Genomic DNA, 22,852 nt, shown 5'->3' with positions numbered 1-22,852 from the left:
TGCACTTCCAGGAAACGGCTTAAAGGAACCATTGTCCAGTTCGACCAACCGAATGAGCTCCAGAAGAAATATTTATTTTCTCTCTCTTTTTTTTTGTTTTGGCTAACCCGTACTTCCAGATTGACTAGATTCTAAGTCCCGGATCTTGGCTTATTAACATATTTTTTTCCCTCTGGACTGCTTGGCTGGATGTGCATAGTTATGGGGCTAGGGGTTGGGGGGAGGGCAAGTTAGCCTGCTAGCTTATGCTGGAGATTTATTCTGGACTGTATTTCTTTTGAAGCGAGGCCTTTCAAGCAGAGGGGAAACAACCTGGGATGCTTCTTCCAGAGCCACGGTTAACACTCTGCTGTTAGACAGTGTGAAATTTGTACAATGAAATGACCTTCAGATACAAAGTGGGAGGGACCATGGAAAAGGACCTTTCTTCCTTCCTTCTGTCCCCCTCCCTCCCTCCCTCTCTTCTTCCTTCCCCTCCCCTCCCCTCCCTTCCATCTCCCATTCCCTTTTTCCTCCTAGTTGACTCAGCCTTCCATCCATCCAAGTTGGGTAAAATGAGGACCCAGATTGTTGGGGGGCAATAGGCTGACTCTGTAAACCGCTTAGAGAGGGCTGTAAAGCGGTATATAAATCTTAAATACTATTGCTATCTTCCTTCCTTCCTCCCTTCCCTCCCTCCCTCCCCTTCCTTCCCTCCCTCCCCTTCCCTCCCTCCCTTTTCATTCCTTCCTTCCTTCTGTCCCCCTCCCTTCCTCCTTCCCTCCCTCTCTTCTTCCTTCCTTCCTTTTTTCCTTCCTTCCTTCCTCCCCCTCCTCTCCCTTCCCTTTCATCTCCCCTTTTCCCATTCTCCCTTTTTCCTCCTAGTTGACTTAGCCTTCCATCCATCCAAGGTGGGTAAAATGAGGACCCAGATTGTTGGGGGGCAATAGGCTGACTCTGTAAACCGCTTAGAGAGGGCTGTAAAAGCACTGTGAAGCGGTATATAAATCTTAAATACTATTGCTATCTTCTTTCCTTCCTCCCTTCCCTCCCTCCCCTTCCTTCCCTCCCTTTTTCATTCCTTCCTTCCTTCTGTCCTTCCTTCTGTCCCCCTCCCTTCCTCCTTCCCCCCCTCTCTTCTTCCTTCCTTCCTTCCTTCCTTTTTTCCTTCCTTCCTCCTTCCCCCTCCTCTCCTTTCCCTTTCATCTCCCCTTTTCCCATTCTCCCTTTTTCCTCCTAATTGACTCAGCCTTCCATCCATCCAATTTGGGTAAAATGAGGACCCAGATTGTTGGGGGGCAATAGGCTGACTCTGTAAACTGCTTAGAGAGGGCTATAAAAGCACTATGAAGCAGTGTATAAATCTTAAATACTATTGCTATTTTCCTTCCTTCCTTCTCTCCCTCCCTCCCCTTCCTTCCTTCCCTCCCCTGCTCCTTCCTTTCTAGTGGTTAGAATACAGTATTGCAGGCTAACTGCCCACTGCCAGGAGTTCGACCCTGACCGATTGGCTCAAGGTTAACTTAGCCTTCCGTCTTCCCTAGGTGGGTAAAATGAGGACCCCGATTGTTGAGGGCAAGAGGCTGACTCTTTAAACCGCTTAGAGAGGGCTGGAAAGCACTATGAAGCGTTATATAAATCTGAAGTACTATTGCTATTAAATGCATTGAGGTCAGAGGACTGATGGGCAGAGACTGGTGTTGGCACCCGGCTTTCTGCATTTGAGGACCTCTAGATGACCTCTAAAACCTCCCCCCGTGGGCCTAGCTTACAAAACAAGCCCCCAGATTGATGGAGAAATAGTTCAGGAGTTGAACGGATAAAAGCAACGAGATGAAGTTGCTCATTTAACGGTAGGGTTCCAGCGCTTTTTCCGAACAGGACTATAACGCAGACTTTCAGGCCAAAGAATGTTTCCCATCTTGTCTCTCTGCTGTCTTTTGCAGTGACACTTTCTCCTGGCTTAGTTAATCGATGCTTCTGTCTGGGATGGCAAGCGGGCATTTTAATCCCCGTTTTTCCTTCTTCTTGTTTTGCAGGGCGACCATAGATGAGGTAGAAACAGACGTTGTGGAGATAGAAGTCAAGCTTGACAAGGTAAGAAGGAGAAAGATCATCTCAAGAAGTTGGTTGATTAATTAATCTGATTAGAGCTTGAAGGGACCTTGGAGGTCTTCTAGTCCAACCCCCTGCTCAAGCAGGAGAGCCTGGACCGCTTCGGAAAAGTGGCTGCCCAGTCTCTTCTTAAAAACCTCCAGTGATGAAGCACCCACAACTTCTGGAGGCAAGTTGTTCCACTGGTTAATTGTTCTCACTGTTGGGAAGTTTCTCCTTAGTTCTAGGTTGCTCCTCTCCTTGATCAGTTTCCATCCGTTGCTTCTTGTCCTGCCCTTAAGTGCTTTGGAGAATAATTTGATCCTCTCTTCTTCGTGGCATCCCCTCAAATGCTGGAACACTGCTATCATGCCTCCCCTCCTCCTTCTTTTCTCTAGACTAGCCACGCCCAATTCCTGCAACTGTTCTTCGTATGTTTTATTCTCCACGACTTTAGTCATCTTAGTTGCTCTTCTCCGCCTTTTTTCCAAAGTCTCAACATCTTTTTTGTAATGGGGGTTGACCACAACTGGATGCAGGATTCCAAGTGCGGCCTTACTAAGGGTTTTATAAAGCCTTGGCCGTAAGCTTTTGGTCAGCAGGAAAAACCAGAGGTGATATCGTCATAAATGTGGAAGGCAGAATTTTGAGGATAGGCTGCATGCAAATAACAACAACAACAACAACAACAACAACAACAACAAGTGTAAAGTGATACCCATTGTCATCGGGGGACTTGATACCACGTCCAAGGCTTTTGCAAAATACGTCAAGAAGGTGTAGCACCAATGGAGCTGCAAAAGACTGCGCTACTCGGAGCAACATACAATTTAAGAAGATGCTTGGTTGATACCAGAGGTGGTATTCAGCAGGTTCTGACCAGTTCTGGAGAACCGATAGCGGAAATTTTGAGTAGTTGGGAGAACCGGCAAATGCCACCTCTGGCTGGCCCCGCCCTCATCTATTCTCTGCCTCCAGAGTCCCAGCTGATCGGGAGGAAAGGGGGATTTTGCAGTAAATCTTCCCCTGCCATGCCCACCAAGCCACGCCCACAGAACCGGCAGTAAAATATTTTGAATCCCACCACTGGTTGATACATAGGATATTGTCAGCAACCCCTATCGACCATCAGGGCCAGTCAATGATATTTGTGATGCATTTTTAAATGTTCAGTTAACTGTTTCATGTTTTATGAATAAAAGATAATAATAATAATAATAATAATAATAATAATAATAATAATAATAATAATAATAAGTAGTAGTAGTAGTAGTAGTAGTAGTAGTAGTAGTAGTAGTAGTAGTAGTAGTTTGGATTTGAGCACAGCAAAAACCACTGGGACCATCAGGTTGAGAAGGTTTTAGAGAATGAGAAAGTCAACATCTTGTGGGACTTCAGAGTCCAGACTGACAGGCACTTGGCCTACAACACACCTGACATAACAATAGTTGAAAAGAAAAAAGTATGGTTCATTGACCTTGCAATACCTGGAGATGCGCGAATTGAAGATAAAGAGCAAAGAAAAAATCACAAAGTACCGAGACTTGCAAATTGAAGTTGAGCGACTGTGGAAAAAGAAATCGTGTGTTGTCCCGATTGTAATTGGAGACCTTGGAGCAATACCTAAAGGGCTACCTCGCTATTTGGAAATTCTAAATTGACTTGACTTGAACATTCTGACTCGCTAAAAAACCAACCTACTTGGAACAGCTTATATCCTCCGACATTACCTTAAGAGTTCCTAGGTCCTTGGTTGGGACTCAAGCTCTTGAGCTACCAACCAGCCCCAAAAGCTGTGAGTCTCAATTTTTGTTAAAAATTGACAAAATCACCATCAGTCAAATGCAAAAGGCCGCACTGCTTGGATCCGCACACATATTACGAAAATATGTTACGACGTCCTAGGCCCCTGGGTGGGGCCCGACTAGTAATTAATGCCAAATCCGGCGAAACAACTGGCCGCTGTGATACAATTCTGTTGATGCAATAATAATAATGATGATGATGATGATGATGATGATGATGATGATGATAATAATAATAATAATAATAATAATAATAATAATAATAATAATAACAACAACAACGTCCTAGGCCCCTGGGTGGGGCCCGACTAGTAATCAATGCCAAATCCGGCGAATCAACTGGCCGCTGTGATACAATCGTATAATAATAATAATACTGATATTATTATCAGTAATATTTGTAAACTGATTACAAAGCTAGACACGACCGAGTTGCTAAATTAATCCACTGGTCATTATGTAAAAAATATGACTTACCTGTATCCAAAAAGTCTTGGGAGCACAAAGTGGAAAAAGTTATCGAAAATGAGAAGGTGAAGATCTTGTGGGACTTTCGAATACAAACGGATCTTCATTTGGAGCACAACACGCCAGAGATCACGGTTGTGGAGGGCCGAAGTATACAGTTTATTGATATCGCTGTTCCTGGAGATGCCAGAGTCGAAGAAAAAGAATTAGAAAGAATCATGAAATATCGTGACTTGGCTATCAAAACTACACGGTTATGGATGAAGCATGTCACAATGATACCCATTGTCATCGGGGCACTTGGCACTATGTCCAAGAATTTTACAAGATACATCCACAAATTGCAGCTTCCTGTAATAACCCCAGCGGAACTGCAAAAAACTGAGCTACTCGGAACATCTTATATTTTTAAGAAGGTCCTTGGTTGATCCCTAGGAGGCTGGCAGCAACCCCTATCAGCCATTAGCACCAGTCACTGGTATTTGTGACGCATCTTTAAACGTTCAGTTGACTGAGTCTCGTGTTTAATGAATAAAAGAAACAATAATAATAATTAATAGATGGGTGTGGCCAGTCAGGAAACACTTAATTCGCTTAAGTGCAAATTGTTTGTGCGGTAGCTGGCACGTGCACTTCTTCCAAATAGTCAGCTTCTGCCAAGCCTCTGTTTTTGGTTGTGGGAAGATGGATGCGCCACAATTAGTTGTGAACATCTAATTGCGTTTCGGGGCTCTCCCTGCCCCCCGCCCCCTCTTTCAGAAGAGCTCCTGTTGCAAATAGCACAGCGCTTTTCCTTAGCGATTGGTCAACCCCAAAGCCCGCTGCAGAAACTGCCACGTTGCAAGAAGGCGCTTGCAACGTCCTCGCTCTTCCAGAGGCTGACTCGGGGAGCCTCCCTACTGCCCATCTGGCCGCCAGATGTGACCGGGAGCTGCATCTGTTTGCTTTTCTTCCCTGGAATCAGATGCAACAGTGCAAGAGAAGGTTGCCAGCAACCTAGCCTTGGCCTCGGCAGATGATGGGAACACAGTGAGCAGGGTTCTGTACTCAGGATTGTGTTTCTCGTCTGGCCCATCGCGAGCCCTTTTGTCTAAAATCAAACTTTTGGGAAGATTCGAAAAGTGCTGGGATCTTTTTCACGTGGTGGAGTTGCAAATCAGCCTTTTTCCCCAGGAGGAAACTGAATATAATTTTGAATAGAATAGCAAAGTTGGAAGGGACCTTGGAGGTCTTCTAGTCCAACCCCCTGCCTAGGTAGGAAACCCTACACCCCTTTAGACAAATGGATATCCAACATCTTCTTTAAAAATCCCAGAATAGAATAGAATAGAATAGAATAGAATAGAATAGAATAGAATAGAATATGGAATGGAATGGAATGGAATAGAATAGAATATGGAATAGAATGGAATAGAATAGAATATGGAGTGGAGTGGAATGGAATGGAATAGAATAGAATAACAGAGTTGGAGGTCTTATAGTCCAACCCCCTGCTTAGGCAGGAAACTCTATACCACTTCAGACAAATGGTTATCCAACATTTTCTTAAAAACTTCCAATTTTGGAGCATTCACAACTTCTGGAGGCAAGTCGTTCCATTGGTTAATTGTTCTCACTGTCAGGAAATTTCTCCTTAGTTCTAAGTTGCTTCTCTCTTTGATTAGTTTTTACCCATTGCTTCTTGTCCTGTCCTCAGCTGCTTTGGAAAATAGCTTGAGTCCCTCTTCTCTGGGGCAACCCCTGAGATATTGGAAGACTGCTATCATGTCTCTCTTAGTCCTTCTTTTCATTCAACTAGACATCCCCAGTTCCTGCAACCTTTCTTCATATGTTTTAGCCTCCAGTCCCCTAATCCTCTTTGTTGCTCTTCTCTGCACTCTTTCTAGAGTCTCCACATCTTTTTTTACATGGTGGCGACCAAAACTGAATGCCGTATTCCAAGTGTGGCCTCACCAAGGCCTTAAAAAGTGGCATTAACCCTTCACGTGATCTTGATTCTATCCCTCTGTTTATGCAGCCTAGAACTGTGTTGGCTTTTTTGGCAGCTGCTGCACACGGCTGGCTCATATTTAAACGATTGTCCATTAGGACTCCAAGATCCCTTCTCACAGTTACTACTATTGAGCAAGGTACAACATATACTGTACCTGTGCATTTCTAGTCTCATCTGTCACTTGTGCTCCACGGGGGGTGGGGGGGCAGTCACTAGAGGTTTAGAATTCCATTTCCTTGAGCAAGGCATTCTGGGAATTGTAGTCGAAACATTGGGAGTGCCCACTGTACGTAGACATTCGCTGGACAGTATAAAGAACTTCAGTGCCCCATTCAGCTGCAACCTTATCAAAATTTATTCTCGCTGAACGGAGGTGGGAACCAATGGGCTGGATCATGTCATCACTAGGTGGTTTTCTTTCCTTTCTCAGCTGGTAAAGCTATGCAGCAATATGGTAGACGCCGGGAAAGCGTACATCATCACCAACAAACAGTTTGTCGGCGGAGTCCGAGATCTCTCCCAGCAGTGCAAGAAAGATGAAATGATCTCGGTAAGAAATGACAACGTAGGGAAAAACAAAAATTTTTTGAGGGTGTACGAAAATGCTGACCAAACTCAGCATGGCTGAATTCAGAACTTGCCTCTGCAGATTTGATGATAGGTTTTCTTTCTCGCGGACCTGGTCTATAGATTATTATTTACTCTATAATATAAACGACAGCAGAGGAGTAAAGCAAAAGCTGGCTGGGGAATTCTGGGAGTTGAAGTCCAGGCAGCCTCAAAAGTTTGCCAAGTTTTTGAAAAAGGCAGCTGCGCCGTTTCTGTCCTCCCGATCTCGTTGGTTATTTTCTTTCTCCCCTATCTCGTTCAGAGGCAACTTTTGAATTTGACAATACCGTGCTTGGAAGAGAGAGAGAGGGGTTCTGATTTTGACCACACAAGAGGCATTATTGCATTGCGGTGTGTGTGTGTGTGTGTGTGTGTGTGTGTCTTTCTTGTTAAAGAAACTTTGGCCAAACGTGTTCCCCAAAACATGAGGTTATGGTGTCATTCTTCCCATGTGAAATCACAGGAGCTCTTGAGATCACCTTTGCTGATCTCACAAGATCTGGCTCCTTTTTTGTCTTTACGGGGGAAGAGACCGATAGAAAACGAGGCATAAGGCAAGAAATGGGAGATGGATGTTGAGATAGCCACATAGAATAAAGATATTTTCCTGCTATTGTTTCGACTGTCTGAAAGAGGATGGAATAATGTTATTTTTTATTTCCAGAGCAGGTTGAAATTACACAAAAAAGAAGATTTTGACTAAGTACCGTATTTTTTGGAGTATATGATGCACTCCCCCCCCCAAAAGAGGGTGAAAATTTGGGTGCATCTTATACATTGAATATAGTCCTGCCCACCCACCGGCCCTCACCTTTTGGCCTCTGCCTCCCAGCAATCTGCCTCCTTGCAGGAAACAGCAAGTTTCAGCTTCAGCTTCAGCACAGTCCATAAGCAGCTGATTGATGGTTGGTTCAGCCTCCCGGCGATCAGCTGTTTCAGGCTGCAGGGATTGCCATTGCCTATTGCCGCCTCCACACCATTTTTGGCCTCCGTATCCCATTTTTGGCCTCTGGGCACCTGGTTTTTGGCCTCCGCATGCCCATTCTGATCCCCGCCGCCGGGTGAAAAATGGGGCGTGTGGAGGCTGAAAACGGGATGCGAAGACCGAAAATGGGGCACATAGAAGCGGCATTAGACTATGGTAATCCCTGCATCCTGAAACAGTCGATTGTTAGGAGACCAATCCAACTACAATCAGCTGCTTGGGGTAATTAGGCTGTGCTGAAATTGAAACTGAAATGGGCTGTTCGCTGTTTGCTGCAAGGAAGCAAATTGCTGGGAGGCAGAGGCAGATTTTTTTTTCCCTCCCCAAAAGCTAGGTGTGCCTTATACTTCCGAGTGTCTTATACTCTGAAAAATGCGGTATTTGGAAGAAGGTCCTCAGATTTTCAGTTCTCTAATAGCAGGACAGGTTTCTCAGAAGCAGGGGCAATAGATTTATTGCAGGAGGGTTCAACTTTGGAATTGCGCAAAATAGCTATGCCCACCTACTGAATTTACTCATTTCCTGTGTTGGCACGATGCAGGGGAGCTGACAGATGGATTTTCACATAAGTGCTAAGCTACTAAAGATTAGCTCTCGTTAGTGCAACCAAGGTTAGGGTAGTGGGCGAAAGCACCTGCTGGGTTAAATGTGTCATGTTAAAAAACAACATACGATTTTTATATCTGAGGAACAGATTTCATGTTTGGATCCTATCTGTCATTGTTTGAACACACCCCCACTGGCCGAGACGAAAATATTATTCGTGTTATTAGTAAGCCCAGCAGTGATTTAATAAGCATATCGGAGCTTTATGTTTGCTCTGAGTGTTCTAAATAAAAGCCTCAAAATTGCAAGCAAAGAACAACAACAACAAGGACGGAAACAAAAGGTGGGGAACGCCACACCAACGTTTCTAGCCTCCGTGCATTTTGGGGCGCAGAGAATAAATAGCCGTGAAACGCTTGGCTTTTGTAACTCACAATTAAGCCACACGCAAACGCACATCCACGGATTCCGCATGTAGCTAAAAATATCCAAGCTGTTGGATGTCTTAAGAAATTGTGTTGTTTTCTAAAAAGGCAGAATGCGGAGCTGCCTGCTGCTCTGAACTAGGTCAGTGAGCATCTATTATTTGGGAGAGGGGAGACAGGCACGGGGGAGAGATGAGCTGGGGCGGGGAGGGGGATTTAGGACAACAGTCCAGGGGAGGCTGGTTTTCATTAAGGCACTTGCAGTTTCGTGTGAAATGACACACTCTGTATGGAACAAGAGTGCACCTAACCGCCTTAAAATTAAGTCTACGGCCTCTCTCCGCATTGCATTCTTGTTTTTCTACATGGACTGGCTGGGGAATCAGGTCAGCCTCGTCTGCCCCTGCAGGGTGCGAAATCCCTGGAAAACCTCCCCAGAAAATCCCCTTATGGACCACCTGTGGAGATTCTCAAGTCATCCAGGTCATGATTGTCCTAAAGGCGTTTCTTTTTTTTTCCCAAGAGGCAACTGGACTTTCCTGTTTTTCTTCGAAGAGGTTTCACTTCTCATCCAAAGCAGCTTCTTCCATTCTTCAGTCCAGTCACAACGGAAGATGCTTCTCGGATGGGAAGCGAAACCTCTTCAAAGAAAAATAAGAAAGGCCAGTCACCTCTTGGAGGGGGGGGGGGGAAGCACCTTTGGAACTGCCAGAAGAGAGCTAATTTTTTTTTCATACTCTACAACAACTAGAAACAAAAGAAGCGGCTAGCTGGCTAGGCAATCTGTTTGATGGGCTAGGTTATGATCCGCCAGTTCCACCAGATATATAGGATGTTCCAATGCCAATAATGCTCCTTTCTCTAGATATCTGATGCGTGGAATTAAAGAGCCCTTGTATTTCCCCCCCCCTCCTTCTGCAGGAATGCTTGGATAAATTTGGAGACAGTTTGCAGGAAATGGTCAACTATCACATGGTGAGTGGAGTCCTTTCCCAAGTTGCTTTCTGGGCGGACAAGTTCAATGGAGGTTCTTGGAAGTCACGAAACACACATGAATTAGGAATTCCAGCATCTCTCTAGCCAACGGCAAGATAATTTGGGAGGTGGGATGTAATAAGAGATCAGGGGTGAAATTCAGCAGGTTTTGACAGGTTGTGGAGAACCGGTAGCAGAAATTTTGAGTAGTTCGGAGAACCGGCAAATACCACCTCTGGCTGGCCCCAGAGTGGGGAGGGAATGGGAATTTTGCAGTATCCTTCCCCTGGAATGTGGAGGGAATGGAGATTTTACAATATCCTTCCTCTGGAGGGGGAGGGAATGGGGATTTTGCAGTATCCTTCCCCTGGAATGTGGAGGGAATGGGGATTTTGCAGTATCCTTCCCCAGGAGTGGGGAGGGAATGGGGATTTTGCAGTATCCTTCCCCTGGAGTGGGGAAGGAAATAGGATTTTGCAGTATCCTTCCCCTGGAGTGGGAAGGAAATGGAGATTTTACAGTATTCTTCCCCTGGAATGTGGAGGGAATTGAGATTTTACAGTATCCTTCCCCTGGAGTGGGGAGGGAATGGAGATTTTGCAGTATTCTTCCCCTGGAATGTGGAGGGAATTGAGATTTTACAGTATCCTTCCCCTGGAGTGGGGAGGGAATGGAGATTTTGCAGTATCCTTCCCCTGGAATGTGGAGGGAATGGAGATTTTACAGTATCCTTCCCCTGGAGTGGGGAGGGAATGGAGATTTTGCAGTATCCTTCCCCTGGAATGTGGAGGGAATGGAGATTTTACAGTATCCTTCCCCTGGAGTGGGGAGGGAATGGAGATTTTGCAGTATCCTTCCCCTGGAGTGGGGAGGGAATGGAGATTTTACAGTATCCTTCCCCTGGAGTGGGGAGGGAATGGAGATTTTGCAGTATCCTTCCCCTGGAGTGGGGAGGGAATGGAGATTTTGCAGTATCCTTCCCCTGGAGTGGGGAGGGAATGGAGATTTTACAGTATCCTTCCCCTGGAGTGGGGAGGGAATGGAGATTTTACAGTATCCTTCCCCTGGAGTGGGGAGGGAATGGAGATTTTACAGTATCCTTCCCCTGGAGTGGGGAGGGAATGGAGATTTTGCAGTATCCTTCCCCTGGAGTGGGGAGGGAATGGAGATTTTACAGTATCCTTCCCCTGGAGTGGAGAGGGAATGGAGATTTTGCAGTATGCTTCCCCTGGAATGTGGAGGGAATGGAGATTTTACAGTATCCTTCCCCTGGAGTGAGGAGGGAATGGGGATTTTGCAGTATCCTTCCCCTGGAGTGGGGAGGGAATGGGGATTTTGCAGTATCCTTCCCCTGGAATGTGGAGGTAATGGAGAGTTTGCAGTATCCTTCTCCTGGAGTGGGGAGGGAATGGAGAGTTTGCAGTATCCTTCCCCTGGAGTGAGGAGGGAATGGGGATTTTGCAGTATCCTTCCCCTGGAGTGGGGAGGGAATGGAGAGTTCGCAGTATCCTTCCCCTGGAATGTGGAGGTAATGGGGATTTTGCAGTATCCTTCTCCTGGAGTGGGGAGGGAATGGAGAGTTTGCAGTATCCTTCCCCTGGAGTGGGGAGGGAATGGAGAGTTTGCAGTATCCTTCTCCTGGAGTGGGGAGGGAATGGAGAGTTTGCAGTATCCTTCCCCTGGAGTGAGGAGGGAATGGGGATTTTGCAGTATCCTTCCCCTGGAGTGGGGAGGGAATGGAGAGTTCGCAGTATCCTTCCCCTGGAGTGGGGAGGGAATGGAGATTTTACAGTATCCTTCCCCTGGAGTGGGGAGGGAATGGAGATTTTGCAGTATCCTTCCCCTGGAGTGGGGAGGGAATGGAGATTTTGCAGTATCCTTCCCCTGGAGTGGGGAGGGAATGGAGATTTTACAGTATCCTTCCCCTGGAGTGGGGAGGGAATGGAGATTTTACAGTATCCTTCCCCTGGAGTGGGGAGGGAATGGAGATTTTACAGTATCCTTCCCCTGGAGTGGGGAGGGAATGGAGATTTTGCAGTATCCTTCCCCTGGAGTGGGGAGGGAATGGAGATTTTACAGTATCCTTCCCCTGGAGTGGAGAGGGAATGGAGATTTTGCAGTATGCTTCCCCTGGAATGTGGAGGGAATGGAGATTTTACAGTATCCTTCCCCTGGAGTGAGGAGGGAATGGGGATTTTGCAGTATCCTTCCCCTGGAGTGGGGAGGGAATGGGGATTTTGCAGTATCCTTCCCCTGGAATGTGGAGGTAATGGAGAGTTTGCAGTATCCTTCTCCTGGAGTGGGGAGGGAATGGAGAGTTTGCAGTATCCTTCCCCTGGAGTGAGGAGGGAATGGGGATTTTGCAGTATCCTTCCCCTGGAGTGGGGAGGGAATGGAGAGTTCGCAGTATCCTTCCCCTGGAATGTGGAGGTAATGGGGATTTTGCAGTATCCTTCTCCTGGAGTGGGGAGGGAATGGAGAGTTTGCAGTATCCTTCCCCTGGTGTGGGGAGGGAATGGGGATTTTGCAGTATCCTTCCCCTGGAATGTGGAGGGAATGGAGATTTTACAGTATCCTTCCCCTGGAGTGGGGAGGGAATGGAGATTTTACAGTATGCTTCCCCTGGAATGTGGAGGGAATGGAGATTTTACAGTATCCTTCCCCTGGAGTGTGGAGGGAATGGAGATTTTGCAGTATCCTTCCCCTGGAGTGGGGAGGGAATGGAGATTTTGCAGTATCCTTCCCCTGGAGTGGGGAGGGAATGGAGATTTTACAGTATCCTTCCCCTGGAGTGGGGAGGGAATGGAGATTTTGCAGTATCCTTCCCCTGGAGTGGGGAGGGAATGGAGATTTTACAGTATCCTTCCCCTGGAGTGGGGAGGGAATGGAGATTTTGCAGTATCCTTCCCCTGGAGTGGGGAGGGAATGGAGATTTTGCAGTATCCTTCCCCTGGAGTGGGGAGGGAATGGAGATTTTACAGTATCCTTCCCCTGGAGTGGGGAGGGAATGGAGATTTTACAGTATCCTTCCCCTGGAGTGGGGAGGGAATGGAGATTTTACAGTATCCTTCCCCTGGAGTGGGGAGGGAATGGAGATTTTGCAGTATCCTTCCCCTGGAGTGGGGAGGGAATGGAGATTTTACAGTATCCTTCCCCTGGAGTGGAGAGGGAATGGAGATTTTGCAGTATGCTTCCCCTGGAATGTGGAGGGAATGGAGATTTTACAGTATCCTTCCCCTGGAGTGAGGAGGGAATGGGGATTTTGCAGTATCCTTCCCCTGGAGTGGGGAGGGAATGGGGATTTTGCAGTATCCTTCCCCTGGAATGTGGAGGTAATGGAGAGTTTGCAGTATCCTTCTCCTGGAGTGGGGAGGGAATGGAGAGTTTGCAGTATCCTTCCCCTGGAGTGAGGAGGGAATGGGGATTTTGCAGTATCCTTCCCCTGGAGTGGGGAGGGAATGGAGAGTTCGCAGTATCCTTCCCCTGGAATGTGGAGGTAATGGGGATTTTGCAGTATCCTTCTCCTGGAGTGGGGAGGGAATGGAGAGTTTGCAGTATCCTTCCCCTGGTGTGGGGAGGGAATGGGGATTTTGCAGTATCCTTCCTGGAATGTGGAGGGAATGGAGATTTTACAGTATCCTTCCCCTGGAGTGGGGAGGGAATGGAGATTTTACAGTATGCTTCCCCTGGAATGTGGAGGGAATGGAGATTTTACAGTATCCTTCCCCTGGAGTGTGGAGGGAATGGAGATTTTGCAGTATCCTTCCCCTGGAGTCGAGAGGTAATGGGGATTTTGCAGTATCCTTCCCCTGGAGTGGGGAGGCAGTGGGGATTTTGCAGTATCCTTCCCCCAGAGCAGGGTGGGAATGGAATGGGGTGGGAACCAGGCAGACCATCCCCTGATTAAGAGATACATCACTTTTTAAGAGAAAAGGGAGGGGAGGAAATCACATCTACTTTGGAAAAAAAAAAGCCAGCCTCCCGCACAAAATGACATAACGTGTGTTGCATCTTGAACCTCAAAGTACATTTGTGTACAACTCACCCATTAGTTCACTGGGGCAGGGCTCGGCGGTGGGTGCTTGGAAGTTGCTGAGTTAGCCTCCGGCGGGCCAAAACTCTTACTAGCAGCCGTACTCCAGACAGAGGGGAGTGGACAACTCAGAAGGATGACGATGCTCTGGGGAGGGAAGGGGAAGGAGGAGATGATTGTTTGCTCCCAGGGGTTGCGAGGTCTGAGTAGGAGAGTAGAACCCTCTGTGTGTGTGTGGTTGTTCCCCCCCCCCCCCTTGATGGATTGAAATCAGTCTCTGGAGACAGGCACAGGCTGAGGGCAGGGAAGGGACGGCATGAAATCCGGCATGAAATCCATCCCCGAGAGAGAGAAGGCGGCAAAAGGGCTTTCCTTCCCTCCAGCAGATTCCAAAAAGGGAAGGAAATGCAAAGCAAATTTTTTAAAAATTTCTGCAGGCCTGTTTTTGTTTTTTTCCCCTTTTGCTCTGGCTGTCCGTTTCCTCTTGCAGACGGGGAGGAAAACCGAGTTGGGAATTCTTCCCCCAGGAGTTTGGCGCATCTGTCATGGCAACAGGGGAGATGAAGCAGAAGCAGAAGGGAGGGAGGGAGGGAGGGAGGGTGGGGAATCGGGCGCATGGGTGAGCACAAGGGACGCCAGAGTTTTTCTCTTCGGGGGTGGGTGGGGGTGGGAGGGAGCTGCTGTGGGAGACCCCGGCCTCCTCCTGCCTCAAGGGCAAAGACCAACCATGCCAAAGGATAGAATAGAATAACAGTTGAAAGGGACCTTGGAGGTCTTCTAGTCCAACCCCCTGCTTAGGCAGGAAACCCTACACCACTTCTGACAAATGGCTATCCAACATCTTCTTAAAAACATCCAGTGTTGGAGCATTCACAGCTTCTGGAGGCAAGTTGTTCCACTGATTGATTGTCCTCACTGCCAGGAAATTCGTCCTTAGTTTCAGGTTGCTTCTCTCCTTGATTAGTTTCCACCCATTGCTTCTTGTCCTGCCCTTAGTTGCTTTGGAGAATAGCTTGACTCCCTCTACTTTGGGGCAGCCCTTAAGATACTGGAAGACTGCTATCATGTCTCCCCTAGTCCTTCTTTTCCTTAACCCCAGTTCTTGCAACAAGTTCTTCATATGTTTTAGCCTCCAGTCCCTTATTCATCTTTGTTGCTCTGGGCTCTTTCCAGAGTCTAGAGAAGAGCAACAAATAAGCTAGTTTAGCCTAGACCAGGGGACGGCAACCCACGGCTCTGGAGCTGCGTGTGGCTCTTTCATCCCTCTGCTGCGGCTACCTGTCGCTGGTTGACTCCAGAATTGATAGGGCTTTCGGTTAGGACAGGTAGAGGAGAAAGGATGCCACCCTAGGAGGAGACTCTATGGTGAGGGAAACGGACGTCTGGTCAGCAGAGGAAAAAGGACGAGCTAGGAGCAGACTCTATGGTGGGGGGAACCGGACTTCTGGTCAGCAGAGGAAAAAGGACGAGCTAGGAGGAGACTCTATGGTGAGGGAACCGGACTTCTGGTCAGCAGAGGAAAAAGGACGAGCTAGGAGAAGACTCTATGATGAGGGAACCGGACTTCTGGTCAGCAGAGGAAAAAGGATGACCTAGGAGGAGACTCTATGGTGAGGGAACCAGACTTCTGGTCAGCAGAGGAAAAAGGACGAGCTAGGAGGAGACTCTATGGTGGGGGGGGGGAACCAGACTTCCGGTTGGCTCCAGAATTGTGTGGGGGGGAGCGGGGCTTCCGGTTAGGATCGTTGTGGCTCGTTGAGTGTTTAAGGTTGCCAACCCCTGGCCTAGACCAGAGGTGTCGAACCTTGGCAACTTTAAGAGTTGTGGACGTCGACTCTCAGAATTCCCCTGGGAGCAACGGTTGGCTGGACAATTCTGGGAGTTGAAGCCCACAAGTCTTAAAGTTGCCAAGGTTGGACACCCCACCCTCCCACCTGGCTGAGACAGTAAAATAGGAAGCTGTGACCAGTTCAACTCTGTCTTGAGGGGAAAGGTAGTAGAAACATGCACTGCTGCTGTAAGAAAATCATCTACTACTGAAGACAGATGGATCATTTCTAGTGAATTGGGTTTCTAGTGAATTGGTTCCACTTTCACATGTACCCCCACTGGAAAAACGTTGTGTAGGTGATGCCACCCTGAAATTTTGGCATCCCGCAAGACTGGCTTAGGTTGACTTTACAACTGGTCTGGTCTTAGGAGCCGAGATGTCATCGGAGAGGCCCATCTCCACCCTAAGTGACCAGTTGCTGAGTGATTCTCGGGCTGTCTCCGAACAGTAATATTTTCAGGGAGGGCTTATTTTTGGAGGAGGGCTTATTTTAGTGCATGTGTTCAAAAGCCCGATTGGGCTTATGATCCAAGGAGGTCTTATTTTGGGGGGAAACAGGGCGTTCCCCTTGGCCCGAAGGCACCGATGGAGCTAAAAGTCTTCCAAGGGTGGGCGATGGCTAAAGGGACCCTTTTGCCAGCAGGATTGATGGGTGCTTCCAGGGCCTCTGGCTTGCAAAAGTCTGCCTTTGGCAGGATTTTCAAATAATATCGCAGGAAAAACCACACTTGGATAAACAAACATTTATGTTATTTCAAGTGTGGAGGATGTGAATGCCAGGGGCTTTGGGGCACGGGAGAGGAAAGTGTATGCGTGCACCCAGGGGATTTTTCAGAAGTCAAAAGAATTTGTGGGAGGAGAAAGTACCCCACAGATGCAACTCGGTGTGGGTACTACCTCTGCGGCCAACTTCGTCTCAGAAAAGTAGGACTAGGTTCAGTGTTTTTGGATGGAAAGCCAACACAAAGTCCCATAGCTGCCAAAGAAACAGCTTGGAACAAGGCAACGGGATATCACTTCGATCCTCTTGCCAGAAAAAATGACAGGAGCCAGAAATCTGATGTGGGGGCTTGTGGGGGTTGGTTGGAATTTGAAACTGGAGAACTGCTCCCACCTTCTTATAAAAGTTTAAAAAAAAAAAAAAGAAAGTAACATTTATATTAATATAAGAAGCAGGAGAAGACGGGATGGGGTAAACGGACTTTGAAGTCGCCTAGGCTATTAAGATGCCGAGAAGAGGTTTGATGGTCGAATAGTAAAAATAAATAAGTAAATGAAAACGTATTAATACATAATCATTGCCGATTTGAATAAATTAGAAGCAGCTGCTAGACATAAGTTTTCATATTGATGCCAGCAAAGATATTGGCCTGTTGAGTGAGGGTGCCCTCTATAGGTAAAGGTGGGGAATGCAACTGGGGTTTTTTTCCCCTCTGGTTTCTTGATTTATTTTTGTCTTTAAAGCGACTTCATTTTTAACGGTACTTTAATTGGTGGCTGTTGGTTTATTAGCTGGTTTGGCTGCCTTCCAGTCAGAACAGCAGCCTATTCTTTTTATAAATACGTAAAGGTAAAGGTTCCCCTTGCACATATGTGCTAGCCATTCCCGACTCTAGGGGGCAGTGTTCATCTCCGTTTCAAAGCCGAAGAGCCAGCGCTGTCCGAAGACGTCTCCGTGGTCATGTGGCAGGCATGACTAAACTCCAGAGGCGCACGGAACGCTGTTACCTTCCCATCAAAGGTGGTCCCTATTTTTTCTACTTGCATTTTTTACGTGCTTTCGAACTGCTAGGTTGACAGAAGCTGGGACGAGTCATGGGAGCTCACTCTGTTATGCGGCGCTAGGGATTCGAACCGCCGAACTGCCGACCTTTCTGTTTGACAAGCTCAGCGTCTTAGCCACTGAGCCACCGCGTCCCTTTTATAAGTAGACATATCTGTAAAATAGTAATCCAGTGGAGCGGGGGTGTCGTATATTTTGGGGTGGACAAAAGGTACCCCTTCTTTTGCATGATCAACCAACCTATGTGCGTTCTCTTGTGGAAGACAGAACGATGACTGTTGGGTCTGGAACCTCCAGGCTTAAAAGCAGTCTATCTCTTAAATAATGATGCAGGGAAATAAACAACGGGGCACTGCTATTGATTGTCCCTCTTGTGGACTAGATCCAACAGGAACTTTGGGTGTTTTAGCTAATGGCTTATGTTAAGAGTCTTCCATTAAAAAACCTTTCGATTGCTGGAACGATCCAGAGTTAAATGCTTTTTTGATGGCCTTATATACTTTTCCTTCACCCCTCTTCTCTGCTTGCTCTTTTCCCCGCTGTCTCTAGATCCTTTTCGATCAAGCTCAGAGGTCTGTCCGACAACAGCTGAACAACTTTGTGAAGGAGTGAGTATTTGGTTCTACTTATCGGGGCTCTGAATCCCTGGAGAATAATTAGATCCTTCCTCCCTTCCTCCCTTTCTATGATTCTGTTCCTCCATCAAGAGCCATGGCTTATTATTGGGTTAAAAGATTATTAGTTTGTGCAAACTTCCTTTCCTTCCTGGGCGCAGGTTTACGCCTCCTTTGACTAGAGCAGGAGTCGGCAAGCCACGGCTCTGGAGCTGCATGTGGCCCTTTCATCCCTCTGCTGCGGTTCTTTGTCGCTGGTGGGGGCCACAATTTTGAGAGGAGCTTCCGGTTTGGGTAGGGGGGGAGCACGGTGCGCCAGGGGAAGACTCTAGGGGGGGGGAACCAGACATCCGGTCAGCACCAGAATTGAATTATGCGGATGGGGGCGGGGGCTTCCAGTTAGGACCTTTGTGGCTCTTTGAGTGTTTAAGCTTGCCGACCCCTGGGCTAGCTCTTTGTACAAGTGCAGGTTTTTTTCTGATATACTGCAAAACCAAGGCGGGGGGGAAACCAAATTCCTTCAACAATCGTGTTGCTAACTTTGCAACGGCTGCGATTCACTTAACAGCGGTGGCAAGAAACGTCGTAAAACGGGGCCTGTCATGCTTAAAGCCAGGGAGATTTTGGAGTCCGTTGTGGTCATAAGGAGAGGGCCAGCTGTAATGTTTTTCACCTTCGCTTAGGAAATGTTTAGTATTTTTGAAAAGTTGGGCCCTCTAGTAAAGGCAGCCCTTATCCGATGCGCCGGCATTAAGCAGATCTTGTGATGGCAGCGTAGACCAACGTTGTGCAATCTTGGCAACATTAAAACCTCTGGACTTCCACTTCCCAGAATTCCCCAGCCAGCCTGGTCGGCTGCGGAATTCTGGGAGTGGAAATCCACCAGTCCGAAAGTCCACCAATGGTTGGACACACCCAATGAAGTCCAACTTGGCCATTTGTGATGTTGAGCGGGCTGCTGAAGTCCACAAAGCTAACACCCGCCACCCTGCTTCGCTTGGCAGGGATGTCCGCAAGTTCAAGGAGACCAAAAAACAGTTCGACAAAGTCCGAGAAGACATGGAGATTGCGTTGGTCAAGAACGCACAAGCCCCACGGCACAAGCCTCACGAAGTAGAAGAGGCCACTGGCACGCTGACCATCACCAGGAAATGTTTCCGGCACTTGGCCCTGGATTACGTCTTGCAGGTAGGTGAGCTTTTTTCAAGTTGGCTTCCTAGAATTACCGTATTTTCAGAGTATAAGACGCGCCTCTGACCCCTCCCCTAAAAGAGCGTGGAAATGTTGGTGCGTCTTATACACCGAATACAGCCATTTTTGGCTTCCTGAAGCCCTGCCCCCACATCCCTTTTTTTTTTGCGAAAAACAGGCCATTTTTGGCAAAAGTGGAGACATTTTTGCGTTCCCCTGCCTCCAGCAGCACTCTGCAGGCTTCGGCGGGGCAGGGGGAAGGCAAAAACGCTTCTGTTTTTGTGAAAAACAGCCTGCAGAATGCTCCTGGAGGCCAGGGAGGACCAATTTTTTTTTCCTTACTTACCTTTTCGAAATCTCGGTGCGTCTTATACATCAGTGCGTCTTATAGTCCGAAAAATACGGTAGGCAGAAACGGTTCCTTTAAAGACGATGAGTCTGTTTTTGGATTCTCCTTGAGTTTTCATTCTTCATGCCCACATTTGGCTGCTTGGGCATTAGGTTGAGCATTTTTGGGGGGGAATTGTTTTTGAAAAGAGTCCCATCTTTGTGGGGAGGAAAACTCCTAGATTTCTCCAATGATTGAGCAAGGGAATAAGGGGTGGGGGGGAGCGTATTTTGCTATGAATTGGGCGGAATTGGGCTTCCTATGATTGCTTTAGTTTTTCGCCCTGCTGTTCTGACCGAGGGTTTCCAAGAGCATGAAACAAACCCCTTTTATTAATTGACTGTGAATTCTGCTCATTCACAGCCGGCAAACTCTTTCAAAGGAGGATTTACGGTCACAGACCTTATCTGTCTTGGAGAGATGCCAGGCCGATATCTGCAAAACGTGCCAAGGAATCTCGGAGAGTCACGAATCAATTTAGTGAACTAATGGCCTCCTGCAAACTCCACTCCCCTTCTGCTCCTCTTTTATTTCCTCTGGGAGGGGCCATTCATCGTCCACCTGTAGCCTTACTCCCAAGTTGACCCCTGTTCTTTAGGTGTTCCCTTCGTCTGGCTACTCTGCGCATGCAAACACTGGGAACAGGCTCCAGCTGTTCTTCTGCTTCATTGATGTCTGACTCTGAAGGCAGCTGATAACTGTCAGACAGCCCTAGTCCCCTCTCTGCCTCCGATACAGAGCCCTCGTCCGAGCCTTCCCCAGACTCCAGGACTGACCCATCTTCCTCCGCAACCTCCTCACTGTCCGAATCTTCTGCCTGCTCCGCTGGCCACTGGCAGGCCACAACACCTGCTTCCTCTTATGTGGATCTGGATATGTTATCATATCTGAAAGGGTTTCTGGAAATGAACTTTTTTTTCTGGACTTTCCGCTCCTTTACCCCAACCCCAGATCCCAGGGTAATATTGATCCAAGCTTCGTCCCCCACTCCTTGTAAAATGGAGCCATCTGCCAAGCCCTTCTGTCTCGTCCTGGGACAGCATATGGAGTCATGTATCCTGTGGATTTGTAGGAATGGGCAGAAGCTGGCTCCTGGGGAAAACACGCTGGGAAGCCAGAAAACTAGGAATCTTGAACCGTTCTTTGCATCTGATGACCTGCCAGTTAGCAAAAACAGGGGACAGCCGTTTTAGCTTCTGGAAGCGTTTTTTTTTTTTTAAAAAAAAAAACACCGGTCAAACAGTCCATTTTAAGCTTAGGAGTCAGAAAATCTAGACAGCCAACTAAAAAGCAGAGACATCCCCCTGCCAACAAAAGTGCGTCTAGCCAAGGCTATGATTTTCCCAGTTGCAACGGATGGCTGTGAAGGTTGGACCGTAAGGAAGGCTGGGCGCCAAAGAATGGAGGCCTTTGAACTCTGGTGCTGGAGAAGAAGACTCCTGCATTGAGTCCCTTGGACTGCAAGGCCATCCAACCGGTCAGTCCTAGAGGAGATCAACCCTGACTGCTCTTTAGAAGGCCAGATCCTGAAGAGGAAACTCAAAGACTTTGGCCATACTTTATAGTCTTCTTGGGGTGGGGGGTCAGAGTATGTTTCTCCCCCCCCCCCCATCTACAAAGCCAAGAGTCCTATGAACCAGGCCCTAAAATGTCCGTGTAGATTCTATCACCTTTGCCTCTTCCCGTTCTGTTTATGATGAGCATCCAGGATCGTACAGTGAAAACCTTGAAGTGGATAATTAGAATGTTTAATTTTATAGAGGGATCCATCCAGCTTATTTCAGATTTTGTCAGTCGTGAAATTTAGCTTCCCCTGTTTTCTCTTTTGTTACAGATCAACGTTCTCCAGGCGAAGAAGAAATTTGAAATTCTGGATGCCGTAAGGACTTTATTAATTTCTTCATCCTTCTTGCTTCCCGGCCCCACAACTAAGCTACACATGATGACGAAGGGTTGTTCAGTGGGGAGGGGTTCTGAGCTAGGCTTCCCCAGCAGCACGAAGCCGAGTCCTCGCCCGATAAACCCCTTTTATTTCATTTACAGTGAATTTCTCTCCAGCCAAGTCTTCCCTCTCCCACAGTCTTTCGAGATAGTTCACAATGACCGACCTTGATCAGGCTTTGAGAGTGGCCAGGCCGATATCTTTCAGACGCCCTGCAATACTTGGCAAGAATGCAGGAATGAACAAATGGCCTCCTGCAAACTCCACTCCCCTTTCGCTCCTCTTTTATTTTCTTCGGGAGGGGCTGTTCATCCACCTGTGGCCTTCCTCCCAAGTCGACCCTTGTTCCTTAGCTGTTCCCTTCATCTGGCAGCTCTGCGCAGGCAGACACTGGGAACAGGCTTCAGCTGTTCTTCTGCCCCACTGATGTCTGACTCCAAAGGCAGCTGATAACTGTCAGACGGCCCTGGCCCTCTCTCTGCCTCCGACACAGAGCCCTCATCCGAGCCTTCCCCAGACTCCAGGACTGGCCCATCTTCCTCCCCAACCTCCTCACTGTCCGAATCTGCTGCCAGTTCTGCTGGTGGGCCACAAGAAGATGCTGTAAAGAAGGTTAAATTTCTCTCTCACAAGCAGGAGAGAATGTTTTGAGTTGTCTTCTCTGAGACGAGGAATGTCCCCCCACTGTCCTGGAGGGGAATCTTCTTTCAGCCTCATTTTAAGAGAGAGGTTTCCCTCCCCACCACCCCCATCAGGCAGAGAAAGGGAATGCCTCTTTTGATCCATCTTGGAAGAGGCCTCTTCGTTTTTTCCTGAGAAGGTCTCAGGTAGGCAGAAGGGCCCCCAAAGGGCCACAGGTGACGTAGGAGTTGGGTCGTGAAAGGACTTCCTGTCTTCTTTCCAGATGCTCTCCTTTATGCACGCCCAATACACCTTTTTCCAGCAAGGATACAGTCTCCTGCACGAACTGGATCCGTACATGAAGAAACTAGCCACTGAGGTGAGGAAGCAATGGAGTGGTGTGTGTGTGTGTGTGTGTCTGTATGTGTGAGAGAGAGAGAGACAGACAGAGAGAGACAGAGACAGAGAGAGAGAAGAAAGGAGAGAGAGACCCACACAGAGAGACACAAAGAGAAAGAGAGCGAGAGACAGAGAGGAGAGGCAGAGACAGAGACAGAGAAGGAGACACAG

At 47.7% G+C, this 22,852-nt stretch overlaps 1 protein-coding gene across 5 annotated transcripts in view; it reads left to right on the top strand.

The window, feature by feature from the left end:
- ACAP3 (ArfGAP with coiled-coil, ankyrin repeat and PH domains 3) overlaps nucleotides 1–22,852 on the top strand; it is a 116,078-nt gene that overhangs the window by 41,941 nt on the left and 51,285 nt on the right. For all 5 annotated transcript variants that reach the window (XR_014175530.1, XM_081954925.1, XM_081954926.1 and 2 more), the window contains exons 2-8: nucleotides 2,019–2,076; nucleotides 6,770–6,889; nucleotides 9,826–9,879; nucleotides 18,076–18,134; nucleotides 19,145–19,328; nucleotides 21,554–21,598; nucleotides 22,566–22,661. Coding sequence is in view for 4 of the 5 variants with exons in the window: in XM_081954925.1 (XP_081811051.1) it covers nucleotides 2,019–2,076; nucleotides 6,770–6,889; nucleotides 9,826–9,879; nucleotides 18,076–18,134; nucleotides 19,145–19,328; nucleotides 21,554–21,598; nucleotides 22,566–22,661 (616 nt within the window). In the remaining variant the exon portion in view is untranslated. The remainder of the gene's footprint in view (nucleotides 1–2,018; nucleotides 2,077–6,769; nucleotides 6,890–9,825; nucleotides 9,880–18,075; nucleotides 18,135–19,144; nucleotides 19,329–21,553; nucleotides 21,599–22,565; nucleotides 22,662–22,852) is intronic.

The sequence above is a fragment of the Natrix helvetica genome (genome assembly GCF_964273705.1).
Source record: "Natrix helvetica genome assembly, chromosome: 5".
Taxonomy (NCBI): domain Eukaryota; kingdom Metazoa; phylum Chordata; class Lepidosauria; order Squamata; family Natricidae; genus Natrix; species Natrix helvetica.
Note: the sequence above shows the minus strand (reverse complement) of the source record. Positions and strands in the feature narration are given on the sequence as shown.